Source organism: Vanessa atalanta, chromosome 2 (genome assembly GCF_905147765.1).
Source record: "Vanessa atalanta chromosome 2, ilVanAtal1.2, whole genome shotgun sequence".
NCBI lineage: Eukaryota > Metazoa > Arthropoda > Insecta > Lepidoptera > Nymphalidae > Vanessa > Vanessa atalanta.
In genome coordinates, this window is record NC_061872.1 from 10149458 (window position 1) to 10175842 (window position 26385).

The window sequence follows — 26385 nt, forward strand, 5'->3', positions numbered from 1 at the left end:
TAAGGCAAGGATGAAATCTTTAAAATGGCCGGGAGAGACCTACGACCTCGCATGGACAGTTCTATGTAGCCTGTTCGAGAGTGAGCTCTGCGAGCAGTCTGCTGGTTGTAGCCCAATCAATTCGAACCACAAAGAGGTCTTATATGAACATGATTTTTTGAAGATTCAGTAATATAATCAAATTCCACACAAAAAAAGCTGCGGGCAACAGCTATTTTAATTTTTATATTATCTCCTACTGACGGACAAACTATAGTGTTTCGCCGAAATTCTACAATACGTTTAATATAGAGAGTTACTATGTCTTTTCTAGATTTGTAAAAGTATTTTAAGAAATAGCAATAACCAGAATCTAAAGTAGCTACTTTTTTTGTTTCAAGTAATTATTTTGTAATCCTAACCGTTACTGAAATTAATAGGAAAACGTGCCATTTTGTTTTTCGCCTGCATCATTTAAGCGTTCCATTTTTAAGACCGCCAAAATAATCATAATAAGTTTCTTAGAGACCAAACGAAGAGATTGAGACATTTGTATCGTCAAGTACAACTCGGGAGTCTATTTTTGTCCCTTAGACAGGATATATTATAACTAACATAATATCTATACTTTTTAAAATAATTGAAAGAAACGTATACCTTGGAAGGACTTTGCGAAGCTGGAAACTTGATGTTATAATTTTCATAATATACATTAATAGGTACATTTGTTTGTTGTGTATACAATGTTTGTTAGTGATTTTATCAAAATTATTTAAATTACTGTTACTATACATAGTATTGTGAGAAACCTGTCAGATTGTCACGAGCTCGAAGAATAATATAGAAAGGTCAAATCTTTTTTTTAAATGAAAAAAAGTTTCATTTTCTACTTTATCCCAAATAATATGCCGTAATAGATGTATACAGTGTAGATGACTTTTAGAGTTTGCGAGGAATAATCGAAGTTGGATCAGAATAGAATCGGGTACGCATCGTTCTCGTTACAAGTTAGTAAAATTGGCCCCCTAATAAAGTAATGCGGATTGCATTTAACAGAATGTCTCCTTAAGTTTTGAATCCAACTTGATTTAAAAATGTTGTAGTAAAGTATTATATTAGCTAAATTATATATTACTTCACGATAGCGAATTTCATTATATAACGTAATCATTACTTTTAGTAATTATATCGAAGTGCAATAGTCATATTTGATCTTCTACTATTTTTACATTAACTGTCTTGAGATACGAAGTTTATTAATGTACTTGTTAATCTGTTAAACGAATCAAAGAGGAATTCAATCTTTTGTTTTTAAATATGATAAATAAATAAGATGTTCCACACTAATTAATCATATAGGCTAGGCGTGTTTATATTTAAGTAACCAGTACAAATTAGCCATTTTGGCCCTCCATAAATTTTTGCCAGTTTTGACTGATGATTGCATCTGTGAGCTTTTATATACCTTCGTGTTTCAGGTCCAGAAATGAAGTTTTTCATAACACTTAAATTACCATCACTCATTGTTCCATCAGAAAGTTGTTGTATTAATGAAGTATACTCAGGTTTTGATAATTCATGGGAAATACGATTCATCTGAAACAATTTGTATTATTGGATTTTTGAAAGTATAACAGTTGAATGAAAAAAGAAATATAGTATACGCACTACTATTTTCAATTGATTATCTGTCAATGGAGAAGTAACTGGCCCTAGAATCAAAACACTGCTATTTTTTTCTAAGGTATCAGGATCCACAAGTACTAAATCATCATCATCCATATTTTTTATTTCGTCATTTAAAATTAGAAATATATATTCATTACTTTTTTTGTCTTTTATTTGTGGTTGTAGTTTATTTTGAGATTGGGTCAGCATTTTTTCGGCAATAATATCATTATGAACATCGTTAAATTGAGGAATTCGTTTTTTAGAAGTGCTTTTACAACATAATGTTTTCAATTGAGCAACGAGGATATCAAATAATAATTCCTTCTTCTCGTCGCTTAGTTTTTCTTCTTCAGGTTCTTGTTGAGATCGATTATATATAAGGCTATTGAGTTTTTTTAAAGCCAAAAAACTTGCGCTGTTCTTTTGTTTTTGAGGTACTATTTCTTTATGGTTCAATTTATGGTAAGCTGTTTGAGTATCGCTTATATATTCTAGTGGATAGTTTTTATTATTAACGTTTGTCACTGTATCATCAATGTATCCTTGTTTTATTTGTGCCAAAGAGGATAATTTTTCATTTTGTATTGTTTTACCTCCCACCGCTATATTAACAATATCTTTTAAATCGTAAACATTCTTCTTTGGATTAATATTTAACAACCTTATTAATTCTTCATCAGTTAATTTAGATAAAATATATGAAATATCATTTTCTGAAAGTAAATAATATATTTTTTTACAAAATCACTCTTGGGCTGCATTGATAGAATTAAACATTTAATAAATTAAATCGAAATAACTAAAATAAAAAAATTAATTTTTATGTTCTGATTTCTGTTTTCATTCAATCTTTTTATTCTCTATTTTAGTTTATGTTCAATTTATTTACTTGAGAAATGTAAAATAATAATAATAATAAAAAGTAATGCCAATTAAAATGCTCACTCGTGTTCTTCATTATTGATATTTGTGGTAAAAACTTATCGTTTGGTAAGTAGCCCTTGGAGCTCATAAAATCCACTATGTCATCTTCTGGTTTGTCGACGTTCAATAAAAAGTTGTGTTTTTGATTTGTCATTGAATCTGCTGTTTGAACCTATAATTTATATATTTACTTATGACTGTTCTCCATATTTGTCCTATTTTGCATCGATCTTAGTATATATCAGAAAAAAAATTGTATTTTTAAGACCGTAAATTTTAAGTTTAGTAATAAAATTGTTTTATTTTAGAAGGGTCTTAAACGACCACATTGGCCGATCGGGGTTAAAAATGATAACTACACCTATGAAATGAAAAAAACAAAATCTTTTAGAAAATACACTTACTATTATTAGAGTAATGATCGTAGCAAGACTGCTTTTCATGATGCCTTAATGGTTATTTGTATTTATGTGCCTATCTAATATCACGGATGAATGCTTACAATGCAATTTCTCATGAAAGATTATACCTATCTCATAAATGTTTACCAAAATAACAATGAACAAAAGATCGTTAAATTTCAGTTCACTGTTGCGATAATATTATTCTCAGTCAACTACAATAATTTCTCATGCATTCATGTTATCTTTAAAAAATAAAAGACAATTTTACGTATTGTTCTCATGTGATTAACCCTATTTAGTCATTGTTAAAGAAAAACTATATTATAAAAAAAAAACAACTAATTAAAGCAAAATGTTTTATTAAATAAACAATATGTTTCTAAAACATTTTCTTTATGAGGACAGATGATCACGATGGGCTGTTACTATTTTCAAAATAAAAGCCCTCTACCTACTTTTCTATCTTACGTAGTTATTATCTTATATAAATGCAATATTTAGAAGACGGGCTGCATAGTAAACGAAGGAAGTCTCATTTTCTTATGCCGATAACAGTACCAAACAAATTTTCTATCACCCCATCTAGTAGGCCCTTCTAGTGCATCTGGGGTGATAGAAAATATGTTACCATATAATTTGGAAAATATATAATATATATATTTTTTAAAGCCTGTTTCTATAATCATTTAACCTAGGTTTTCGGAATACATCGAGTCGGATATTGGTTCCTCGGCTATCATAGTCTCTTTTAACAAACGATCTAAATGGGTTCTAATGGGATTTTGGGGATAGGACTGGTTGTTATTTGTTTGGGTTTTTATTTTGTGTGACTCTACTTTTTAAGAGATTTTTGGTTGTACAATTATTTTAGGAATTACATCAATAAAATTTAATCACGTGATAAGTTTTTGATATTGGACAAGAGGGGTGTGCCTCAGTAAACAGATCTATACCTACATGAAAATCATTTGAAAAACTCATAGCTCCCTTTTGATATTACCAGAGTTGTACAATTACTAATTGGTGGCAACATTTTATTCTGCCGGCGCTACACAACACATAGATAGACATCATATAATGCAAAATGACCAATTTGATTAAATTTTTATTTTGTATATATTAATTACGCTTATCTCTGGAATTTCAAATTTGTCCCGCCCATAAGAATAAAAGCACAAATTGTAATTGTTTGTCAACTGGTAGTGTGAATATCCCTCGTTGTAATCTTGAATATTATTGTACAGCAATCTAGAAAACTCTAGAGAAAGAAACAAATGAATAATTACACAAACTAAAAAAAAAACATTCGTTATCAAATATTTACTTTCGATAAAAAAAAATGCTAATGACATTGACCACTGACAGTTGAGTATTGACTTAAAATTGCATTGATTTAAAATTGAGAAGCCAATTAGATACCTTTTTAGGTGTAATTAACAACAAGAGTCCTCGGTGTAATACAGAAATAACGATTTAAACATGAATATACCGTTTCCAATATTGTATCCACGCTTAGTGGATCCTTCTTGGTTTAACGCTGATAGTCCCTGTGACGAGGACGCAGAATTAACGAACATGGAACAAGCTCATCAACAATGGGTAAATATTTATATGAAAGCAATTTTATCTGTTATGGAATAAAATAAAATAATTTTACCACCGGATAAAAAATTAAGTAAAAGATTAATATTATTTAAGGCTTCTGTTTTTGTGTAGATACTGTATTTTATATCATGCGAGATGATTCAGTTTATAAATTACACATAAATAATACAATAATAGTATCAACTTTAAATATCTGTTTTATTTTATGGACTGTTACTGAAGTAACCAATTTCTTGTTATAGCTGAATTCCATTGGGCAGCAATATATGAAACGTCCACCACTGGGTAAAATTGATCCAGAACCAATGGAGGAAGAAGCTGATTCAGATGAAGAGGAGGGTATGTTGAATGGACCTATTTTCACCAATTACATATTTTGCATATTCATGTTATATGTACATTTATTTATTAAATTTAGTACTATTTAAATATCTTACTCTGAATAATTTTAAAAATGCAATTGAAATTAGACATTTCAATGGTATAATTTGCGTTACTATTTAAATTCAACTAATAAAATTATAGCAATTAATATTTTCATACAAAACATATTCCTAATAGCTTCAAATAACACAGCATTTATTGTGTGGTCAACATCAGGTAACGACGAATCTGATGAATCGGAGGAGTCACACGATGAGGATGAAGAGGAAGAACTACGTTCATATTCACCACCGAGGAATAATAATGAACTAGAGCCAGAAGCTTTAGAAGATCCCAATGAAACCCCAGATCCCAATACTCCTGACCAAAGTGCTCTTTGGCCTATTCAGTAACTAAAATGCACATGATCTTATTTCTGAGTGCATGAGTATCTTTGTATTTTGTGTATAAATGTATAAGCAAAATTAAAGTTAAACAAACTAATTTTGATGTTTTAAATAACTGTCTAGTTTTAAGACTATTAAAATAAATAGCTCTAAAGGTCTTGTCTGAGAAAGATCTGGCTAGTCCAAAATATTTGGATACATAAATTTAAGTGAAGTAATAAGGCATAATCTAGTCAACAATCAAAAATAGTTTATAGTTTTTTGTTTAATTAAAAACGAAAATTAATTCAATTTATGAAAGCTATTAATTTATTTCAGTTTGGTGAATATAAATGCTACTGATTTTTGATTTTTTTTTTCAAAAAATGTATTGAAATATATCTTCATTTCTAATTTTCTGTTAATTACATGTTAATTATTACGCGATACAAACCAATATACCTACTTTTTTTCTTGAAATAAAGATATGATTTTAGATATTTTTCGTTTTATTTTAGGTATAGCTGTTTTTTAACATGTTACTGAAACATATAAGGAATGTAGATATAAAAATATAATTTTAATTTCAAATAATTTATTATTCAACAGCATGCATTTCAATTACAATTAAAATAAATATTATCACAAGAAAAGTATTTTTTTATTATTATCAAGATAGTAATAGCATATCATATACTTTTTACTATAGAATAAAACTTTCCTTAATAATACCATAAGTGCCAACTATAAAATATACCATAAAAAGATGATTTGGCACAATTGAGAAATATTTTTTGTTAAAAATAAACATATTTTACACAATACTTGTAACTTATTAGTGAGCATTCTCAAAGTACCTGGTTGGTTAAGGGATTACGTTGAAACCTATCTTGGACTAGTAAAATCATTCAAGAGAAAAGCTATTTATGTTAAACTGACATGGAAGGTACATATGAGGTGAAAATTTAACTATTTAAATGGAAGATGCCTCATTAATGAGAAAACATTTCCAATAATACTTCATCATTTAACACAACAAAATAATTCATGCTTTTTCAATTACATGATTAAAATGTTTGTGTTACATCTACAACAATATTGACAACTCGAGTCAGCAAAGGCCCAATCTTTTCTTCACCTACACTATTCCATTTGTTTGCTAGACATTTCTCAACATACTCATGACTTGATTTTTTATCTGTAAATAAAAAAATATGAATTACATATATTTTTTAGATTTTATATATATTATCATACATAAAACAGAATATGTTTTAAAGTTTCAAAAATTACCAGAAATAATAGAACAGTTTGCTAAATTAAACGTGAAGAATATAGCACTTCTTTTGACTAAAGGGTTGTATTCATCACAATAATAGTGAAAGGCCATAGCAAGCTGCGACGGAACACTGTCAATATCTTTAACAAGCATCACACCGGTTCTCATTACTTTGTCTTGATATTGATTCATAAAATCTTTTGTAGTTTGCATCATTAACTTGGTTGTATCCACAGTTACATGGACTTCCTTACTTTCATTACCTGTAATTTAAAAACTTTTTAGTATTAGTAATTATGAATTATGATTTTTTTTATGGCATCTTATTGCTGTTAATAATGCTAGGATAATTTCAAATTGTAGAAATTATTTATAATTATAATAGCGGCATGCTATGTTGGCCGTTTTGACGTTTTTCCCGCTCATGAAGTTTCGTATTTAATAAATAATTACATCAAAGGAGCAAATTGTTGTTCTTTATTGTCAATAGTGACGTGCAGTTAGTCATAAAATTTATCGAATGTGATTTCTAAACTACAAATATTAGGGTACCGCGAAGATAACTTTTAACTATTAAATTAATAAAGGATGTTTATGAAATAAATGTGAAAATAGATAATATTTTAGAAAATGAACTTATAATTAATGTGAGTGACGATAGCAGTGAGAGTGAAAGCAGCAGTATGGACGACTCCGATTAAATATAGCCACTAGTGTTTTTGGTTTCTTTTTTTGTATCAATTTATTTCTTGTATGTAATGTGTTTATAAAGTTATTCATTTTAATTCCAATTGATTTCGTTCGAATATATTACTTAAACTTATTTTATATTTTTTATTAAACCTTTTTAATCAGATACTACTTGCAACAAAAACTTGAATTAAATTACTTGCAAAAAAAAAAAGATTTGAATATATTATATCGATAATAATTGATAATATATTCAAATTTAAAACTAACGTAAATATCTCGATGTAGTTGCAGCAATATCTTCAATGAAATTGTCAAATCTTTTTGGATTGAAGTTTATACTCTCACTGTTGTATACAAATATAAAAGATGCTGTATCTTGGTTTTCGAATATTGTTGCCACGCCTGAAATTACAAATTTAAGAAGTAAATTTAAATAATAAGTTAATAAATCAAAATTTCATTTTGACATAAATGAAATATTTAAAAAAATCACCTGTTTTTACTTGTAGGATAGAGTTCTCTTTTACTTTATATTTTTCTTTTAGATCTTTCACATCACTATCAAATCTAAACTTATCATAAACATTGTTTGTTAATGCCTTATCAGTGACGTATTGGCTGTAGAGAAACATTATAACAGCAAGAAGAAAAATAATCATTGCTATAACAATTTGATCGCTTGTATCTCTTATTGATTTAGCATTTTGTTCTAAGGAAGTTAGATATCTCTTGTGCTGATTCTCTGAGCTGATGTTGTGGCTTCTATGTGGTGACATATTATTAATGGAATGATTTGATTCATTTCTACTTCTTTGAAGCTCATTTTGTAATGCACTTGTATATAAATCTTCACTGGAATATGAAAATGTTGCAGGAGAAGATTTGGATAATACATTTCTGAAAACAAGCATTACCAGCTCACATCTAGTCCTCTAGTCAATTATTAGAAATTTTGATATATACTTCTGTTAAAATCAATAATTATGAAATTTGAATGTCAAAAGCAAATTAATGTAAGCATGAGATGGTAATGTATGTTAATTATGATCATATGTACAATAGGACTCACTCATTATCTGATTCATCGCTAGAATCATCATTATTAATACCAAATGAATTTCTTTGGTATTTTACATCATTATTTCTTCTCATTGGTATAGGGCTTGTTTGTCGAGCCATCTTACTAAAAAAGATTAACATAGTTATATGAGATATAATATATTTAAATGTATGGGATTAGGAGATAATAATAAAGTTTATAGTAAAATTAAAAAGAGAAAGCATAGTAATTGATACTCAAATAATTAACATAATTATTGTAGTTTAGATAGGTACAATCTTTACACAATATCAAAAGGCATTATATGTAATTATACTACAATGTTGACAAGACCTCATGACATTGTCTACTTCGTCTACTCCTTGTTCTTGTGAAGCATTGGCAGACTCCTCTTGCTTCTTGTGCACTTTATGGCCATACCGTACCATATTTTTAAGACAATTAATGTTGCATGTATTACAGTTACTATGAATGCTTTTTCTTGCTGATGGTTTTATGTTCATCCCCCCATTCTGTAATTCAAATTTTGACTATCTTGAGTTGGCGGAATTAAAAAAAGTAAAGTAATTGTAATATATATAAAGGCTCTTTTAATATCTTATTCACTTTGATATATAAATACTTACCACTTCCAAAGTGTTGCTATTCATTTAAGTTCCAGAACTTAATAAGATTCCTTTAAATTCTCTTTCTTTATAATTGTAATTGTTTACAAAGAGTTGCTAATTAAATTATTTTTTTTTCATTTACCTTTAAAATTATCAGGAGGTAGATACAATTATTTGTAAATTGTAACTAACTAGCAAAAGAATTAGCATTCGCATACAAGACACAAGTTACGAAAATACAAAGAGGCAATAATCAATACAACCATTGACATTTGTACCAGTCTATATGTATTATCTATGGTCATTTGGTATTTTCATTTGAATTTTTGGCATTTTGATAATCGAGTAACGAGACAAAAAAAACCTATCGAGAGCTCTATGGATAAAAAATGCCAGTAATAATTTCGAATTACAAATCAAAACTAAATGTGCTTTTGATGTACACAATCAGTAGAGATATAATTTACATGCACTATCTCGCTGTATAAATTGATTATATTTTATCCCGATTATAATAAGAATCCCTATGGAAGCAAGAATATCTATAGGCTAAATAACTGATCTTTATCGATTGTAGATCAAAAATGTCTTTCGGCATCGCAAAATCTTTTTACATTTCCTTATAAATTATCTAATGTCGATAAAACCAAAAATGGTACCTTATCGTCCAAATTGAACCATATTAGTCAATTAGATACCCAAATTTCAATTCCAAAATACTAACCACCACCACCGGCTCAAAATGTTAAGATTAAAGTATTGGATGGAGATTTTGGTCGACAGGAGTGCATTTCGCATTCTTTTTCTAGCGACGATTTTTCAAAATGAGATATTTTGTTCACATACAATTTATCGACACGTGATATCGGTTTGGCAACGGAAATCTTATATATTAATAACTACTTGTTTTGTCCTTGTGATTATGTGAAGATAGCTGAATATCTTTTTCAGTTTCATTTTGAAAAGCTGTAGCCGTAGATGTGCAGAAAATTAAAGAGGATTCTTGAGTGCTATTGACTAAATTGTTACCGTATTCCGTATATATATCATTTTTTTCTTTCTCTCTCTTCTGTATATAGCATTTCAGGCGTTAACAAAATTTAAAATCAAAATCACAAATGTTACAGAGGCGATAGAGAATTGGAAAGTGCCCTAATGATATCCTCATATCGTCAAAGTCGATCACGATTAAATGTCATTCCACTTCGAATACTCTAAATAGAAAATCCTTAGGTAGATCAGAATACTGCAAGGGCTATCAAGGAGATAAGAAGCTTTTTTCGATCGATTTAGAGATATTACAAAAAACAGCAACTTTAATATGGGGTGAGTAGATAGAACCAAAACAAAACGACCAACCCATGGGTATAACAGTACTTTTATTAGTGGTGACTTTCGTCACTCAGTATGAACACACATATATACAATACCACGAGAATGTAGGGCTGATAGGGTTAAAAGTTTTTAAAGAGTTCCAATGGTTGTACATCCCAATTCTGCATTTGACAATAAATATACAAGCGCGAATAGGAGGTAATAAAAGAGTTTTTAGATTTGTTAAAAGATAACGACAAAGATACATATCCACATCATCATCATAATTTCAGCCGTAGGACGTCCACTGCTGGACATAGGCCTCCCCCAAAGATCGCCACAACGACCGGTCTTGTGCAGACCGCAACCAGCGCCTTCGCGCGACCTTCACCAGTTCGTCAGACCACCTAGGGGGGCCACGCTGCATCTTCCGGTCCGTGGTCGCCACTCAAGAACTCGTCCGCTCCATATCCACAGGAATGAAGAATTTGAAAGTCGCCGTACCTATAATAGACTTTGATATTTAAGCCTACCAAAGCTACGCAACGGTACCAGATTCAAAATGAGGCCCCCTGTCCTCGGTGAAAAGTATGTATGTGATTCGAAAGTAGGTCTGGCTGTTTGGTTTAGGTATTTGTTATGATTGAGGAGTGATGATAAGTTATACAATCAAATAAAATTTGTGTACTTTTAAAATATTTTATATTTAAATAATTACAAAGTTAAATTATGCGATTAAAAAACCGATCTTCAAGTGTTTAGAGGCGCTATTTTTAAGTAGTATATACATAGTTTTTTTAAATTATGTTCTGAATTAATGAATTAGTTAACTAACTTTATTTTAATTTACTGTTATTTTATAACCTTAATAAATAAATAGAGATCAAAAACAACAGTTTTAAATAAAAAAATCTATTTCAATTTTGCTTGGCTTTTTGCGCGAGGCCCCTGCAAGAGCGAGGCCCCGGGCGATTGCCCCGTTCGCCACCGCTGTAAATATTTTTCAAACTCCACCTTTGCTTTGGTCTTTGATTGCTTTAGAAATAACGCGTTGGTCATTAATTCGTGAGTCATTAATTTGATGTGGCTGAATTTAAATTATTACATTCATCAAGATCAGTTTGATTTTCAGTGTAATGTAATAATTTATGAACAATGAAGTTGTATGGATCTAGAAATTATTACTATGCTGTTTTCAATTAAAAAACAAATATATTTTAGTTTTTTTCTTTATTATTAAAAAATCTATGACAAACAATTGGGATTAGGAAATTTTTAATCTAATTTTAAACATAATAACATCAAAATAGACATGACGGTACTTTTCTTTAATTCTGCTCCGCTAGTCATTACATGGATCGATGACTTTCGCGTTATAGGTTTCTTTGGATATATCTCCAAAAGTTCTTCTGCTTGTTCAGAATTTTTAGCAATTTTTTCATCAAGCCAAGCTTTAAACGTGAATGCTGGGAGTGCCTCTACTAATCGTTTGTTTATAGAATAAGTTGGAAAAATTTCATTTGTACATTCATTTTGGCCTGTAGTTATTAAGCCTATGAGTTCATTGTTAAAGATCAAGGGCCCTCCTTTATCTCTAAAACAGGTAGGTACTTTCGTGTCAATGCAATCGATGTAACCTTTAATTTGGTCACCACTTACATCTCTTGCCTCTACACCGACATACTGAAGTTCTCTTACATGCCCAACATCAACGTTTAAGCCAAATCCAAGGGCTTCTATACCACCTAAAGTATTTGTGCTAGTGTAATTGCTGACGTTAATTTTTGATGCAATTGTATTGTTATGTTTTTCGGTATAAATGACAGCAACATCTTTTACTGAGTGGATTCCAGTATAAGTAGGAAATTTTTCGTTTTTAATTATATGCAACGATATTGTATTATTATTTTTTCGATCACTCGTAGTATTAACTAGCACGTAACTTATAGATTCAGTGCATTGAGCGGTGGTAAGTATTAATCCATTAGAGATTAAGGAACCAGCACACACGTATTCATTGCGAGATGACATAATTGCTACCATGAATGGAAATTGATTTTCACTGGCCTTGCTAATTTCATGCATTTGGCTATTTTTTCTTCTCGTGCAACTTGTGACATTACTAACTTCTGCTTCACCCGCTATTTCTAAAGATTCCTCTTTAATTTCGTCTGTGATATCGTCGTCTCTGTTGTCTTCTACGCTTTTTTTTGCATGTCCACAGTTACATTTTTGAGCAATTAAAAATAAAACGAAAAGCAAATAATATACTCCGTACTTCATGATTTCAATTTTTTTCGGATGATAGAATATTTAAGTTCTTTTATTTGAAGTCCTTCTTTTTTCTCAATTACTTTGAAAATATTGCAACCAACTTTCTAATGCCAGTTCTTAATTGCTAATGAGGTTTTAAGTTGTAATATTTATTCAAAAGTCATATTTTCATATGAAATAAATGCGTTCTAAATATTTATGTGCACAAATGCATTATTATCACTCATATCGATCTCTCACAGGCAACTTTAAGTTAAAGTAGCATGTTCTTGGTATTATTGTTATTTGAACGATTCCATTAGCAAATACAGTGAAGTAAAAACTTTCTATTAAGCTCTTTAAGTGTATATATATGTATATAAAACATATATATTTTATTATCATTATTATTAATGTTGTGTACTAAAAAATAAATTGAAGTATTTATTTTAAGTTACCTCATTGCAACTTTAACTACAGATCTGTCCTCTATCCAGAGGTCATCTAGAAGTAGAAGGTCGCTATTTAAGCCCTTGGTACATCCTTCTTTAACGTTTTATATTAAATTTATTTTTGGTGAGCAATATAACATTTGTATTTATATTAGGATTTTATATAGGATTGTATATGTGATTCATTTCACAGAAAGTATATAAAATGACAAAAATAATGTCATATAAAATAATCATTTTCGTGGAAATATTTCCATAAGAAATCAAAATCGTTTAATTTTTGTACAAAAATTACAAAAAATTATTAAAAATTTGGAGTACAAAAATTAAACGATTTTGATTATTTTGATTTGTTGCATTAGCATTGACTTAATAATTTTTATCTCGAATCCAGAGCCGATATAGTTTTTTCAAATAAAGTATTGTGGCTGACAACTTGCTGAAATTGTCAAATGTCATTGTTGTCTAGATTGCAATTGTGTAGTTATTACAGCTGGTTACCTAGTGCTTACTTAATTTCTTTTGAATATATTTGTTTAAATTCTGTAGTTGTGTATTCTTGTATCAGCTTATATAATTAAAAATGTCTAAAAAGAAGGGGAATAAAAAGAATCTGGATTTTGGAGACGATTTGGACGAGAATAAGCTTTCAAATGATACCTCTGGAATAACCTCAAAAAGTAAAGGAAAAGGAAAAAAGAAAGGTAAAGTGAATATTGATGCGAGCGACAGTGATGATGGACCACCAGTTATAAATAAAACTCAAATATCTGACGAGGAAGAAGAGTTGAAACCTGTTAAAAAGTCGCAAAAGAAAGGTTAGTTAAGAAGTAGATTTACGATGACACGTAATAAAATCAAAATTTACTAAGTATTCTTGTTACTGATATAGCTAAGAAGAAAGGTGCTGAACCATCAGATGATGAAGAGGATGAAAATAAGTCAATTGTTAGTAATGCGACTAGTACAGCGTCAAAGTCAGCTTCGAAACAGAATAAAAAAAAGAAAGGTAACTTTGCGTCGTTTGATAATTTTTTGTTAATTATCCTGTTACTATAATTTCCTATGCTTGATTTATATATTTATACAATGGACTAGAAAATATGTACATTAAAAGTGCAAATATGTATTATAACAATTTATAATTATTTAATTATAAATTATTATTTTGTTGGTTGTAAAAATATACTTGTTATATATTTTAAAATAAGAATATTTTTTTAAAGGAAAAGGTAAGAAAGGTGATGACTGGTCAGATGAAAACAGTGATGTTGAACTCAAAGAAGCTTCAGATGAAGAAGTTGCTAAGCCAGTCACCAAAAAGAAAGGTTAGTTATAAGAAAAAAGTAATATTTTCATGTAAAAAGTAAACAAACAATTTGCCAATATTTCACTCCTAGGACTCCTTTCTTTTGAGGAGAAGTCTTGGAGCTTATCTATCTTGCAGCCCAAATGAAATGTAATCATGAATTAAGCACCTGAATAATAAATGGATTATCTAAATCTAAAATATACTTCCTATTACTAAATTCAAATCATGTCAAATCTATTTCTTCTAGGTAAAAATAAGAAAAAATCTATAGCAGCTGAATCATCTGATGATGAGGACCAAGATGACTCAAAATCAGTGGTCAGCAATGTGTCCAGTAATGCACAGCCAGTCAAGGCGAAGAGCAAAAAAGGTGATAAATGTTTTCCAACAGACTAGAATAAGTGTGCATTTTTACTGATCAGTTAGCTGTACCTTACTTTTCTAAAAATGTTATATTTTATTGTATATTGAATGCAGAAATGCTTTCGTTAAAAAAAAACACATGAGGAGTTGTTTAGTAATTAAAGAGGTTATCTTTAATATCATACATTGTCATAAACATACTAGCATTATTTTGAGTGACAATTTTTTACTAAAACAGGTAAAGGCAAGAAAGAAGATTGGCCTGACGAAGAAAGTGATAAGGAATTAAAAATGGAATCTGATGATGAAGATATATTAAAACCTGTTGTCAAAAGTAAAGGTAAATTGTTTATTTCTAATTTTGATTCTTTAAGTATTTTAAAAGATATAGTATTGATGTGGAACAATCTTCTTTAAGAAGTGTTTAATGAAACTGATTGTTATGTTATACTTATTATAGGTAAACATAGAAAGAAAAACAATATTGATGACATTGAAAAAGAATTAAAGAAATTTGAAATAAAAGAAGACGAACAGGAGGAAAAACAAGATGAAAAGGTATATTTTATGGTAGCTAACATGTAGATGTGGAAATCTTAGTGAAATAATTATCCTTTGGAATTGAAAATTTCAAATTATTATAACTTACAATCATAAAAGTTATTACTTATAACATTCCCTTACATACTGCTAAGGGTCAGAAAATATTATCTTTAAATAAATAGTCTTCATAAAATGTTTTAAAAAATATATAATTGTTGTCTTCATTTCACATTTGTTCTGTTTAATCTCTCATTTAGGTTAACATTAATATATATCTATAAATGTAATGAAGAATTTGTGAGACAAAATGTATTATTCAGCTTATAATGATTAAACATATTAAACTAATTTTAGACATTGGAAGTTATTGAAGATAAATCAGAGGTAGTAGAAAAGAAAATGAGTCACAAAGAGAAGAAAAAACTAAAGAAGCAACAGGAATATGAGAAGCAGGTGGAGATGCTCACTAAAAAGGGTGGGCAGGGTCACAGTGAACTGGATGCAAATTTCACAGTTAGTCAAGCCCAAAAATCTGCAGGTTAGTAGAGGTTATTACCACTTAATTCTATAAAACATTTTGTAAATAGTTTAAAATTTTAGTTTTAAGTTTAAAAATACAATTATTTGTATTTATTTTGTTGTAATATGTATGGTTGTATGTATTTATTATTAAATAAATAGTCTATGTTGCAGCCTAAGTACATTAGTGTCCAGTCAGGTCTGTATTTACAGGATTTGTTTTTAATAAATCCATTGTTATTAAGGTTATGTTTGTACTGTATTTACAGAACCATTCTTAAATCAGACTGACCAAATGGTAAAACAGACCACATGACATTTTTATGAAATTTATCTATTCTAAATAGGTTTTTATAAAAAAAAAAACCCGCTGAGTTTCTTTTGCCGGTTCTTCTCAGGTCCGAGGTGTTAAATTCCGAACCGGTGGTAGATTTTTGACTATCAATAAGCAGGTGTAAACACTTCTATATTGAATAAAGATATTTGACTTTGACTTGACTTTGATGTGATACCAAAATGTGCATGTTTTTAATTTCAAGGTCAGATGGCAGCTCTAGAGAATGCAGTCGATATTAAAGTTGAAAATTTCTCAATAAGCGCTAAAGGAAAAGATCTGTTCGTAAATGCAACGTTGCTCGTAGCTAATGGTCGTAGATACGGTCTCGTGGGACCGAACGGTCACGGCAAGACGACGCTCTTGAGACATTTGGCCCAACGTGCCTTTCCTCTACCACCTCATATAGATATTTTGCTCTGCGAGCAAGAGGTTACAGCTAGCGATTTGAGTGCTGTTGATACATTATTGGAGTCTGATGTTAAAAGAACTGGTGAGTGATGTTAATATATTAATTTTTTATACTAAATTTAATACTTTGATAATTAATACATGAATATTAATTTAACTTTGCAGAGCTTCTCAATGAATGTAAAGAGCTGGAGGCTGAAATTGAGAAAGGAGATCTTAAAAAGCAGGAGAGGTTAAATGAGGTAAAACAACAATGGTTATAAATAAAATCGGTTGGTTTTATATTTTCTGTGTCATCACACAACAGTTTATTTAAAAAAAAACCATGCAAATAATTAAGCAGAAAGAGGCAAAAGTAAATAATAATAATTAATTTATAGTTTTTACTTGGCTTTGTGAAAAACAATCTTGGTAGGTCACATCCACTAATCAGATATTCTACCGCCAAGCAGGAATAGTTTGTATTTATGTATTCTGGCTTAAAGGGTTAGTGAGGCAGTGCAACTACAGGCACCAGGGACATAATATCTTAGTTTCCAAGTTTGGTGTTGGCGCACTGTATGTCTATTGCGGTGGTGCAACCACGTACATCAGGTGACGCATTTGCCCGTACACCAACTATACCGTCCATACGATTGCAACTCGCCTATAAAAGGCGCCGAGGTACTGAGGTGCGCGTGCGCAGGTGTACGCGGAGCTGAAGGCGATCGGCGCGGACTCGGCCGAGCCGCGCGCGCGCCGCATCCTGGCGGGGTTGGGCTTCAGTCGCGAGATGCAGGACCGGCCCACCAAGAACTTCTCCGGGGGTTGGCGCATGAGGGTCTCCTTGGCCAGGTATTATCACGCTACCATACGTCATGGGAACTGCTTGCTCCTATGCAGGAATATTGAGTTGTTTTATATGTGTACACAATATACGTGAATTGATTGGATAGTTGTGGGTTTTAAATTATTTCATTATTATACATATATTTTTATTAAGATAACAGTTTAAATAATTGGAATAATTTCTAAAACCATCTCATTTTGTTACAGAGCACTGTACATAGAACCTACTCTATTGCTACTCGATGAACCTACGAACCATTTGGATCTAAACGCCGTAATTTGGTTAGACAAGTAAGTATCACTTTCTAATTATGAATCATTCGGATTATTTATCATTTATTTTTACTTGGTGAGAGGGGAGCAAGTGTAATTACAGGCAAAAGGGACATAACATCTTAGTTAACAATATTGAGGTTATATCAGAAAAGGTTAAAATTATTAATTCGGCCCTAATGTCTTTTGGCAGTGGTGACCACTGCCAGGTGGCTCGTTTGCAGATCCGTATGCAAGTAATAATAATATTTTTGTTATTTCCAGCTACTTACAAGGATGGAAGAAAACATTGTTAGTCGTATCTCACGACCAATCGTTCTTGGACAATGTCTGTAATGAAATAATACATTTAGATCAGCAGAAGCTGTTGTATTACAAGGGTAATTATTCGATGTTCAAAAAAATGTACGCACAAAAACGTAAGGAAATGATCAAGGAGTATGAGAAACAGGAGAAGCGATTGAAGGACATGAAGGCGCATGGACAGTCTAAAAAAGCAGCTGTAAGTGATTATTAATTATTATTATTTACTAGTGCTCGCTCAGTGGTCGAAGTTCGACCGTAATCGTTATTAGAGAATCTTACGCTAAACGTAATTATACCTATACTCTATTCCAACCATAGCAGAAAAAAAGACAAATAAACAACATTTGACAGCAAAATGACGCGATATCATTGGTCGAAAGCTTGATTAATTTATAATATTCACTATTGATTAATTTGCGAAAAAACGAAACTGTTATCGGAATTTTGGAAGTAAAATTAAAGTGGAAATAAGTAGTTAAGTGTTATAGTTTTGCATTGTAAATAAATATATATTAATCATAAACTCTTAGTATTGCACAATATAGCTAAGTTATTAGCCAATCGCATGTAATATGTAAATCTAAGGTTTTTTTTATCTTTTTTCCTACTTCTATTGGAATTGGCAATACTTCATAAGGTTGGAGATTATTGTTTAAGGAGACATGGAATTGGTGGTATGATATATATATTTATATTTTATCAGGGTAAAAGCTATCACTATCTTATTTAAATATCTATATACCAGCCAAAATTTCAATACATAATTATATAAATTATATAATTATTTTCATCATATTCATAGAAGAAAAAATACAGATGTTATGCAAAAGTTATAGAAGACGAAGATTATATAGAAGGATTATAAATTTTCGCTCGCGTTTCAATTTCGAATGATTTATGTTTCGTTTCTATTATATGTTAAATACTAGTAAAGTGTCTGACAAATTTCGACGTTCATTTATTTTTAAAAGTTAAAACATACATTATAGGCTTCAATATAACGTTTCTAACGTCTCTCAACAACTCTGCAGGAGAAGAAACAGAAAGAGGCGCTCACTCGCAAGCAGGAGAAGAACCGCAGCAAGTCGCAGCGGGAGGAGGCGGACGAGGGCGCGGCGCCCGTCACGTTGCTGCAGCGGCCCAAGGAGTACTTGGTCAAGTTCTCCTTCCCAGACCCTCCACCGCTGCAGCCCCCCATACTGGGATTACTCAGTGAGTTCCAGTAATACTCCTATAGATATTTCTTTACATTACACCTCGTATAAAACGCTGACAAAAGTACTTGAATATTTTTTTACGGGCATAGGAGCACATGTGCTCGTCGATAACGAACATAGGGAGTGTGCACATTGCGGCACTGCACTTGTCTTTCTAATCTGTCTCTCTTGTGCGATTTTGCTCAGTTCTCACTCGGATATTATTACATACATACATTATAATGTTTCCTTGCCATGCGAGCTTAACCCAATAAAATTGATCTGGGCTCAAGGGGTACGAAAATAAAATGAAATAAATGAATAGACCGCGTTATCACCATCAGATGGGACATTGATTGACTGACAGTTTTCTAAATATGTTAGGATGCCTTTATATTGGTGGTAATCAAATTATTTTTAATTTTAATCTAGTATTAATTCCTTTTTCAATGCTTACTAGTTGTATCGTCCATCCCAAGTGTTCAAATCAACCTTGAGGCTATGCCACCTCTGAGCCAGTTAATCTATTCAGTTTTTAATTGTAATAGTAAATTGTTATGTAACAATAATTCAATATTTTCATTTATACTGTTTTCGTTTAGATGTGGATTTCAACTTCCCTGGACAGAAGCCTTTATTCAAACAAGTGGACTTCGGTATCGATCTTAATTCTCGAATAGCAATTGTGGGACCCAACGGTGTTGGAAAATCCACGTTCCTGAAACTTTTAGTCGGAGAATTGAGCCCAATATGCGGCGAATTAATTAGAAATCATAGATTGGTGAGTAGATTATTCTACATTATATATATAAACCTGTAAAGTGAGTCATTACAATAATTAGAGGCTTATAGCCGATTGATTATGTAATCACTGTCAATATTTTTCGCAAACCATTTAAAATTCTTTTACAAAAAGTTTATTAGCATAAAATTGTTTAAAATGACTACAAAAATATAATAAATTGTAATAGCATTTTGTTCATTATTGACAAATCTTCACTGGTTTTTTTTTTATTGAAATTTGGTCTAGGCTACTATTTCTAGTATTTGCTGCTTGCTCGTGTTCTGTAGATATATTTGAAACGAAACTATTACGTTACACCTTTACATCTAATTACTACTTTTACTTCGTACTAGTAAATATCAAGGTAAGTCTCACTCGTAATAATGAATATCTTTAATGGAATTTAACATATTTTTCATATATGTACTAGTGATAAAGGAATGCTAATCTTTCAGAGATATCTTCTAGTATACTTTGAGTCGACGTATAAGATTAATTTATTACGAAACATGAGTGTCTCCAAAAAGATCCAAATCTATGGTGAACTTGACTTAATAATATGTTTTTATAGAGGATAGGTCGCTTCGACCAGCACTCTGGTGAACATCTGACTGCGGAAGAATCTCCCGTTGAGTACTTGCAGCGGCTTTTCGGTCTCCAGTACGAGAAGGCTAGAAAAGCTCTCGGCACTTTCGGTCTCGCGAGCCACGCCCATACGATCAAAATGAAGGATCTCAGCGGAGGGCAGAAGGCGAGAGTTGCGTTAGCCGAGCTCACCCTAATGGCGCCTGATGTTGTTATATTGGTATGATTTATTTCTAATAATATTTTCTTCTACAACTAGAAGGCCTTCTAGGTCTGTTCTCTTTTGAAAATTACATTATGTACAGTGATGTATAAATAAATAAAGTTTTATTGTTTAAAGGGGAATGTTCATTCTGGGCCCCCCATGGATATTACTTTAGAACGAAATCATCTTATGTACAAGATTGTTACCAATACCAATTTTATATATAATTACACATCTGCTATTTTAACAAGCAATAATTCGATTCGAATTCGAATTCGAATTCGAAGAAAGATTTTGAAAATCTCAGATATTTACCATGCTGGGTCTAAAACTGTGAAGAATGGGCAATCTTCTTTTCTATTCAATTTCTTTTGAGAATGTACTTGAATAAAATTATTATTGTATTTGTGTGAAGTGTATATAATTGATATTAATGACCAGGACGAGCCGACGAACAACCTTGACATAGAGAGTATAGACGCGCTGGCGGAGGCCATCAACCAGTACAAGGGAGGCGTCGTCATCGTGTCGCACGACGAGCGACTCATCCGGGAGACGGACTGCGCGCTCTACGTCATCGAAGACCAGACCATTAACGAGGTGAACATCACCATCATATTACAATTTTATCGAATAGGTGGTATGTAGCTCGTTGGACGGTACCACCCGTTAGTTATGCTACTCCAAAACCGCGTGTTGCCGTTTGAACGGTATATGAGCCAGTGAAAATAAATGCACAAACGATATTACATCTTAGATCCAATGCAATAATGATGTAAGATAATTAATATGTCTGACAAGTCTTGACCTTGGTAACCACTTACCATTAGGTAGCTCATTTTACTTTACAATTATGAATTGAAAAAGACGGCAAGTTCAATCTATACCGATACCAAAAAAAAATGTCTTGGATTCAGGATATATTTAATACCAAAGTAAAAAATATTTCAATAAATATAACGTTTCTTCCTACTTCGTACTAAAACATATTGAAAGGACTTTATAAATGTGTATACCTTTATATTACCTAATTAAATTTGTCTACAGGTCGACGGAGACTTTGACGACTACCGTAAGGAGCTGCTGGAGAGCCTCGGAGAGACCATCAACTCGCCGTCCATCATCGCTAATGCGGCTGTACAGCAATAGATTAAATAAATTCATTTTTTTATTACATAATTTTATTTCTTTGAGTCATATAATATCTTTATTAATTCCTGGCGATAATATTTCATTTTTTATTTATAAATATGTACATTTGATTTTTATTAAGTATCAATGTTATATAATAATAATGTTAATGAAAGCAATACTTATCGTTCTTGTAAAACACACAAGTGCCTGTTTAATTACAGTATTAAAACAACAGATGTTATCCGGTCGAATATTTAGGACAATAAATTGTTAATATTATCCATTTTATTATAACTTGTGCACATTGATTAATTAAACAAGTAAAAAAAAAATATAATTTTATCAAATAAAAAAACTGAACATGTAGATTTATCTTTGAATATAAATATAAAAGGGCCGTGTTATGCGCAGGAAGGTGCCAACTGACAGAAACACGAATAAAAATTGTTAAGATTTAAAAGAGAAAAAAAAATATTTTTTTTTCTTTGCTTTTCTCTTTTAAAATAATATGCATAACATTAGTTATTTACATAAACAATTTAACAGGGTTACTGGCAATGTAAAAGTGGTTTTCTCTTATAAATATTGAGAACTTTAGTATGGTTTGCACAACACGGTCTAATATAATTATCCAAAAAACTTTACATCTAAATTTTAACAACTACGTACTACAAAACGTTTAAAAATTAAGGCAGTTAATTAACTGTTAATTAACAACAACGATTTAATATATTTCCTATACTATATTATTTTTGACTCGTTTTTTTTTATCGAAAATAATAATATTTTTTTCGAAACAACGCTCTTTGTTAATAAATTGTACATTTTATGAAATGAATAATGCACATATAAAAAAAAATTTGAAAGAAAGAAAGTTACATACTTACGTATAAAATATCCAAAAATAGTTCTTGTTTAAAAGGCGACTTAGGTAAAAGGTTTATATGTATCATGTTAATAGATCAATGCTTATAACATTTGCACATTTGTCTTATGCTATGGTGTAAATGTTTTCCCTTTATTAAAATTGTAGAAACGTGAATAATTTTTATATATATTATTGGATATTCATTCTCATATTGTTCGAATTAAACGCAGTCAAGCTGCTAGTGATAATATTTGTATCGTAGCATAAGCTTGTTTTAATAGATATATTTAAATAAATAAATTTTGTTACAAAATTCTTTGATGTTTTATTGAGTACATCTATTATAATTTGATCCAAAGGCGTTTTGGAATCAACGACATTACAAATACGCCAGAGCAGACAACGAAGGATGGCATCAAGCCTGAATCGAATAATCAGCATTCTAGAATAAAATCCGAGCAGTTCTGTCACTGCTCGATATTTATTCATTTACGGTGATAGGTTTCTAATTGGTTTAATAAGGTAAATTGGTATGCTACAGTCGACTATAGCATAACGAATAATGTCAGAAAGCGGTATTTTTTCTCTTGGTTTTTACCTATCAACTGATTTCGTTGGTTTACGTGTGAGTGACAACAACCAGTTACTACTGTGCAGCTACTAATGTAGCTGTTTCATGTAGCATACATCCTCAAGTGTCTAAGACTTATCTAAATGAACTCTGAAACTGTAAGTAACAACGCAACGACCACATTAAATTCAAAAGTTCGGGAGGTCGCTAATGTTGCAAATATAATTCTATGTTGAATCACCAGTTATATATAACAACCACGCTTATTAAGTAATAGTAGTAATGAAGTACGTGTTTATTTATAATTTCATTTGACACGTACATTTATATACAACGTATACAGGTATGTATAATAGCTTACGCGCGTGGCATCCGCCGCGTAGTTTATGGTTTATCACCGAATTTCCACTTCGTGACTATCGGATGCCTTTAAATCAAATTATATATATATAAGGAATCATTTGTAAATGCAAAGCTTTTAAAAATGATTTTCATAGTGCAAGAGATCAACAGAAGAGGTCTACTTGGGTAATTAATCAATCTAACCAAAGATGTAGCTTCATTACGGTCTACATTCATAGTAATTATTGCGGTTTCTTTGTAATGTCAAATAATAATATTTAGTATTGTTGTGTTCCGGTTTGATGAGTGATTAAGCCAGAGTAACTACAGGCAAAAGAGACATAACATCGTGGTTCTCAAGGTTGGCGATGTAAGAGATGGTTAATATTTCTTACAGAGCCAATGTCTAGGGGCGGCAGTGACCTCTTACTAGAAACTATAAAAAATGTAAAATATAAATTTGTGAGAAATTATGATATTTCTTACTCTTAAGATTTCCGATCGCACGTAGGGCGCCCAATTGTCGCGGTCACAGGAAAACAAAACTTATTACAAAAATGTTAAAGTTATAAAATAATATTTAATAATTAATAATACAAAATCAAGGCCAATACAATTCAACAATGGATACAATACGAAATCAAATTTTTGGCCATTGATGATATCATGTAAGGATGTCAATTTTTTACTAAACTAATTACGCCTGTTTCTCGACTGCGTAGAGTCAGTATCTTTCCCTTGTCAGTGTATATGTCCTATTTCATTACATTTCATTACACTAATATATTATAATGATACATTGTAAAAAAACACTACAATCATACACTTAACTTAAAAGAGCTACAATTTACCCATTATATCGCATATACGGTCGGGGCTGTGACTGCTTCCAAAGTTTTTAGATTAAGACCCCGATTTTTCGCATGAGAAAAAAAGGTGCCTAATATTTTAGATATCATAAAATTTATTAATAAGTTTAGCGCATTATATATCATTCATCATTCGCGAAACTTAATCTTTATTGGGAACTGTATTTTTCAAAATGTCTACAGAAAAGTTTGTGATAGCTCTACGAGTACAAGAGAAATCTTCTTTTATTGCCAGTAAGCGTTAACTTTAGCTCGCTTTATAGGGCAAGCAATATATAACTTGTACGGTAAAGTCAAAGCTATTTAGTTTAATGAGAGTCAAAATTAAAAATTAAAATATAGTTTGATTTTTGTAAAGAATAAGCAAAAACTAACGTATAAATGTTAAGTAGTAACAGCGATGTAACAGAATTTAATGTAAAATATTCTCTGTAGATAATATCTTGACTTTGACATATATATAAGTAAAAAAAAAACATATACCAAAATGGACTCTTTGTTTTCTTCTTTAGTTATTTTTCATTGTAGATTATCAGACAGATTTGTATATTGTTTAAAAAACAAGATTTTTGAATATTTTAGGAATTGAAACATTATTTATAGCCCACAAAGGTTGTACCAATTAGAAACTTTAAAATATAATTCCGAAAGGCATTTTTTTAATTTTCAAGAGCACATTGCCGACAATATCGTAGCGGATTCCTTCCAACTTTTTTCCTCAATTTGTTTGCAGCCTTTCGCCCCTCCATTACAAACTTCTCAGCTTCATTAGAGGATTTAAAACGCAAATTTCCTTTTCGATTGTAACTTTTTTCCACATCTTGAAAGGAAGCTTCTTTAAGACTCGAAAGAAAATTAGTATCCTCCCCTTTGAAAGTGGAAACGTTTTTTTAAGAGATTCATTAGAATTCTTATTTTACACAATCTGATAGAATAATTATATTTCCTACGTTTTTTTATACAAAAATAATATGTTTTTAGGTAGAACATCAGATTTTTTAATAATGGCATAAAAATAGGTACACATAATTGATATATTCATTGATATGATATTTAAAATCAGTGCATCACTTATTAGCTGACTAACCGAATTTTTTTAAAAAGTAATTTTTGCAAATTACATCCTTGTTTAATTTTTTATTATTATCTTGATGTATATAATTCACGTCTTAACGTAATCAAAATGACAGCAAATGTATAACAATTCTGATTTTTAATGACATTAGTGTAAATAATTCGTTAACAAGCCAACAATAAGAGGTATGTCTATCACCCTGAGAGCCTATTACCGTCTAGAGAGCTTCCCCGCCCCTTCTTATACTATCTCAACCCCAAGCTACCTTGTCATACTAATGTAACATTAGCAAAATAGGGGTGGCTAAGGAAATGTTTGTTGCGACAAAGTTCTGAAATTCGGCAGCACCATAATTTCATACAATGTGTACACAATAGAAGCGATTACTCTCCCCAGCGACATGATTTTATTTGTGCAGTTATTACGTCGCCGAGGAGATATTTAAATTTCATTAGGTTTGTTTTACACTTAATTTGTGAGGGGAGTGCGACATCGTCGGGGTGGGGCTCGATATTGGTTTGAGTGTATTTCGTTTCCCTCCATATATTGTATTAGTGATTTAAATTCGACTTGATAAATATCAACCACCCGGTCACAATGCTAAGTGCATTTAACTGATAATCTACAATCGACACTTTGTTCGAGTCCATCAGATAATAGTATAAAATGATTTATTCATGGGATTTTAAAAATCTGATATTTATTTGTATTCTATTATCCATTTATTAGTGGAATTTATGTTAATGTATTTGTAATTTCCAAAATATGCCAATATCCTGAATATCTCCATAGTTCAAAGTTTGATTGAAGGCTGGAAGATAATTCTTACATGGCGTGAAGTCCTACTTTTATAAAAATAAAGTTTAAATAAAGAAT

General features: G+C 30.8%; 5 protein-coding genes across 7 annotated transcripts; 2 read left to right on the top strand and 3 right to left on the bottom strand.

Annotated features, from left to right (window-relative positions):
• Nucleotides 1-1326: 1326 nt before the first annotated feature.
• Nucleotides 1327-2728, bottom strand: LOC125075102. Its single transcript, XM_047686721.1, has 3 exons — nucleotides 2596-2728; nucleotides 1648-2363; nucleotides 1327-1575 (listed from the first exon to the last, which is right to left on the bottom strand). Exons 1-3 carry the CDS (start codon nucleotides 2726-2728, stop codon nucleotides 1327-1329), a joined length of 1098 nt encoding a protein of 365 aa, XP_047542677.1.
• Nucleotides 2729-4288: 1560 nt separating this feature from the next.
• LOC125073988 (anaphase-promoting complex subunit 15-like) lies at nucleotides 4289-5450 on the top strand. The gene is made up of 3 exons (XM_047685140.1): nucleotides 4289-4577; nucleotides 4826-4922; nucleotides 5184-5450. The coding sequence occupies exons 1-3, from the start codon at nucleotides 4458-4460 to the stop codon at nucleotides 5357-5359; spliced, it is 393 nt and encodes a 130-aa protein (XP_047541096.1). The 5' UTR covers nucleotides 4289-4457; the 3' UTR covers nucleotides 5360-5450.
• Nucleotides 5451-5916: 466 nt separating this feature from the next.
• On the bottom strand, nucleotides 5917-9247 carry LOC125073973. 3 transcript variants are annotated; one of them, XM_047685112.1, is made up of 7 exons: nucleotides 8991-9247; nucleotides 8698-8894; nucleotides 8374-8487; nucleotides 7798-8201; nucleotides 7572-7706; nucleotides 6626-6874; nucleotides 5917-6530 (listed from the first exon to the last, which is right to left on the bottom strand). In XM_047685112.1, the coding sequence occupies exons 1-7, from the start codon at nucleotides 9012-9014 to the stop codon at nucleotides 6400-6402; spliced, it is 1254 nt and encodes a 417-aa protein (XP_047541068.1). In that variant the 5' UTR covers nucleotides 9015-9247; the 3' UTR covers nucleotides 5917-6399. The 3 variants fall into 3 exon arrangements, with proteins under 3 accessions (XP_047541068.1, XP_047541087.1, XP_047541078.1); XM_047685131.1 differs by having other exon boundaries at nucleotides 7798-8156; nucleotides 8991-9246; XM_047685122.1 differs by having other exon boundaries at nucleotides 5919-6530; nucleotides 8698-8876; nucleotides 8991-9246.
• A 2252-nt stretch (nucleotides 9248-11499) lies between these two features.
• Nucleotides 11500-12569, bottom strand: LOC125069504 (venom serine proteinase-like protein 2). Its single transcript, XM_047679024.1, has one exon. It carries the CDS (start codon nucleotides 12567-12569, stop codon nucleotides 11562-11564), a length of 1008 nt encoding a protein of 335 aa, XP_047534980.1. The 3' UTR covers nucleotides 11500-11561.
• Nucleotides 12570-13462: 893 nt separating this feature from the next.
• Nucleotides 13463-21826, top strand: LOC125071724 (ATP-binding cassette sub-family F member 1). Its single transcript, XM_047682077.1, has 17 exons — nucleotides 13463-13809; nucleotides 13884-14000; nucleotides 14218-14319; nucleotides 14551-14673; nucleotides 14905-15006; nucleotides 15127-15224; nucleotides 15564-15747; nucleotides 16268-16555; nucleotides 16639-16715; nucleotides 17159-17307; nucleotides 17509-17592; nucleotides 17839-18076; nucleotides 18912-19092; nucleotides 19679-19857; nucleotides 20432-20665; nucleotides 21092-21250; nucleotides 21698-21826. The coding sequence occupies exons 1-17, from the start codon at nucleotides 13575-13577 to the stop codon at nucleotides 21797-21799; spliced, it is 2652 nt and encodes an 883-aa protein (XP_047538033.1). The 5' UTR covers nucleotides 13463-13574; the 3' UTR covers nucleotides 21800-21826.
• Nucleotides 21827-26385: the final 4559 nt, after the last annotated feature.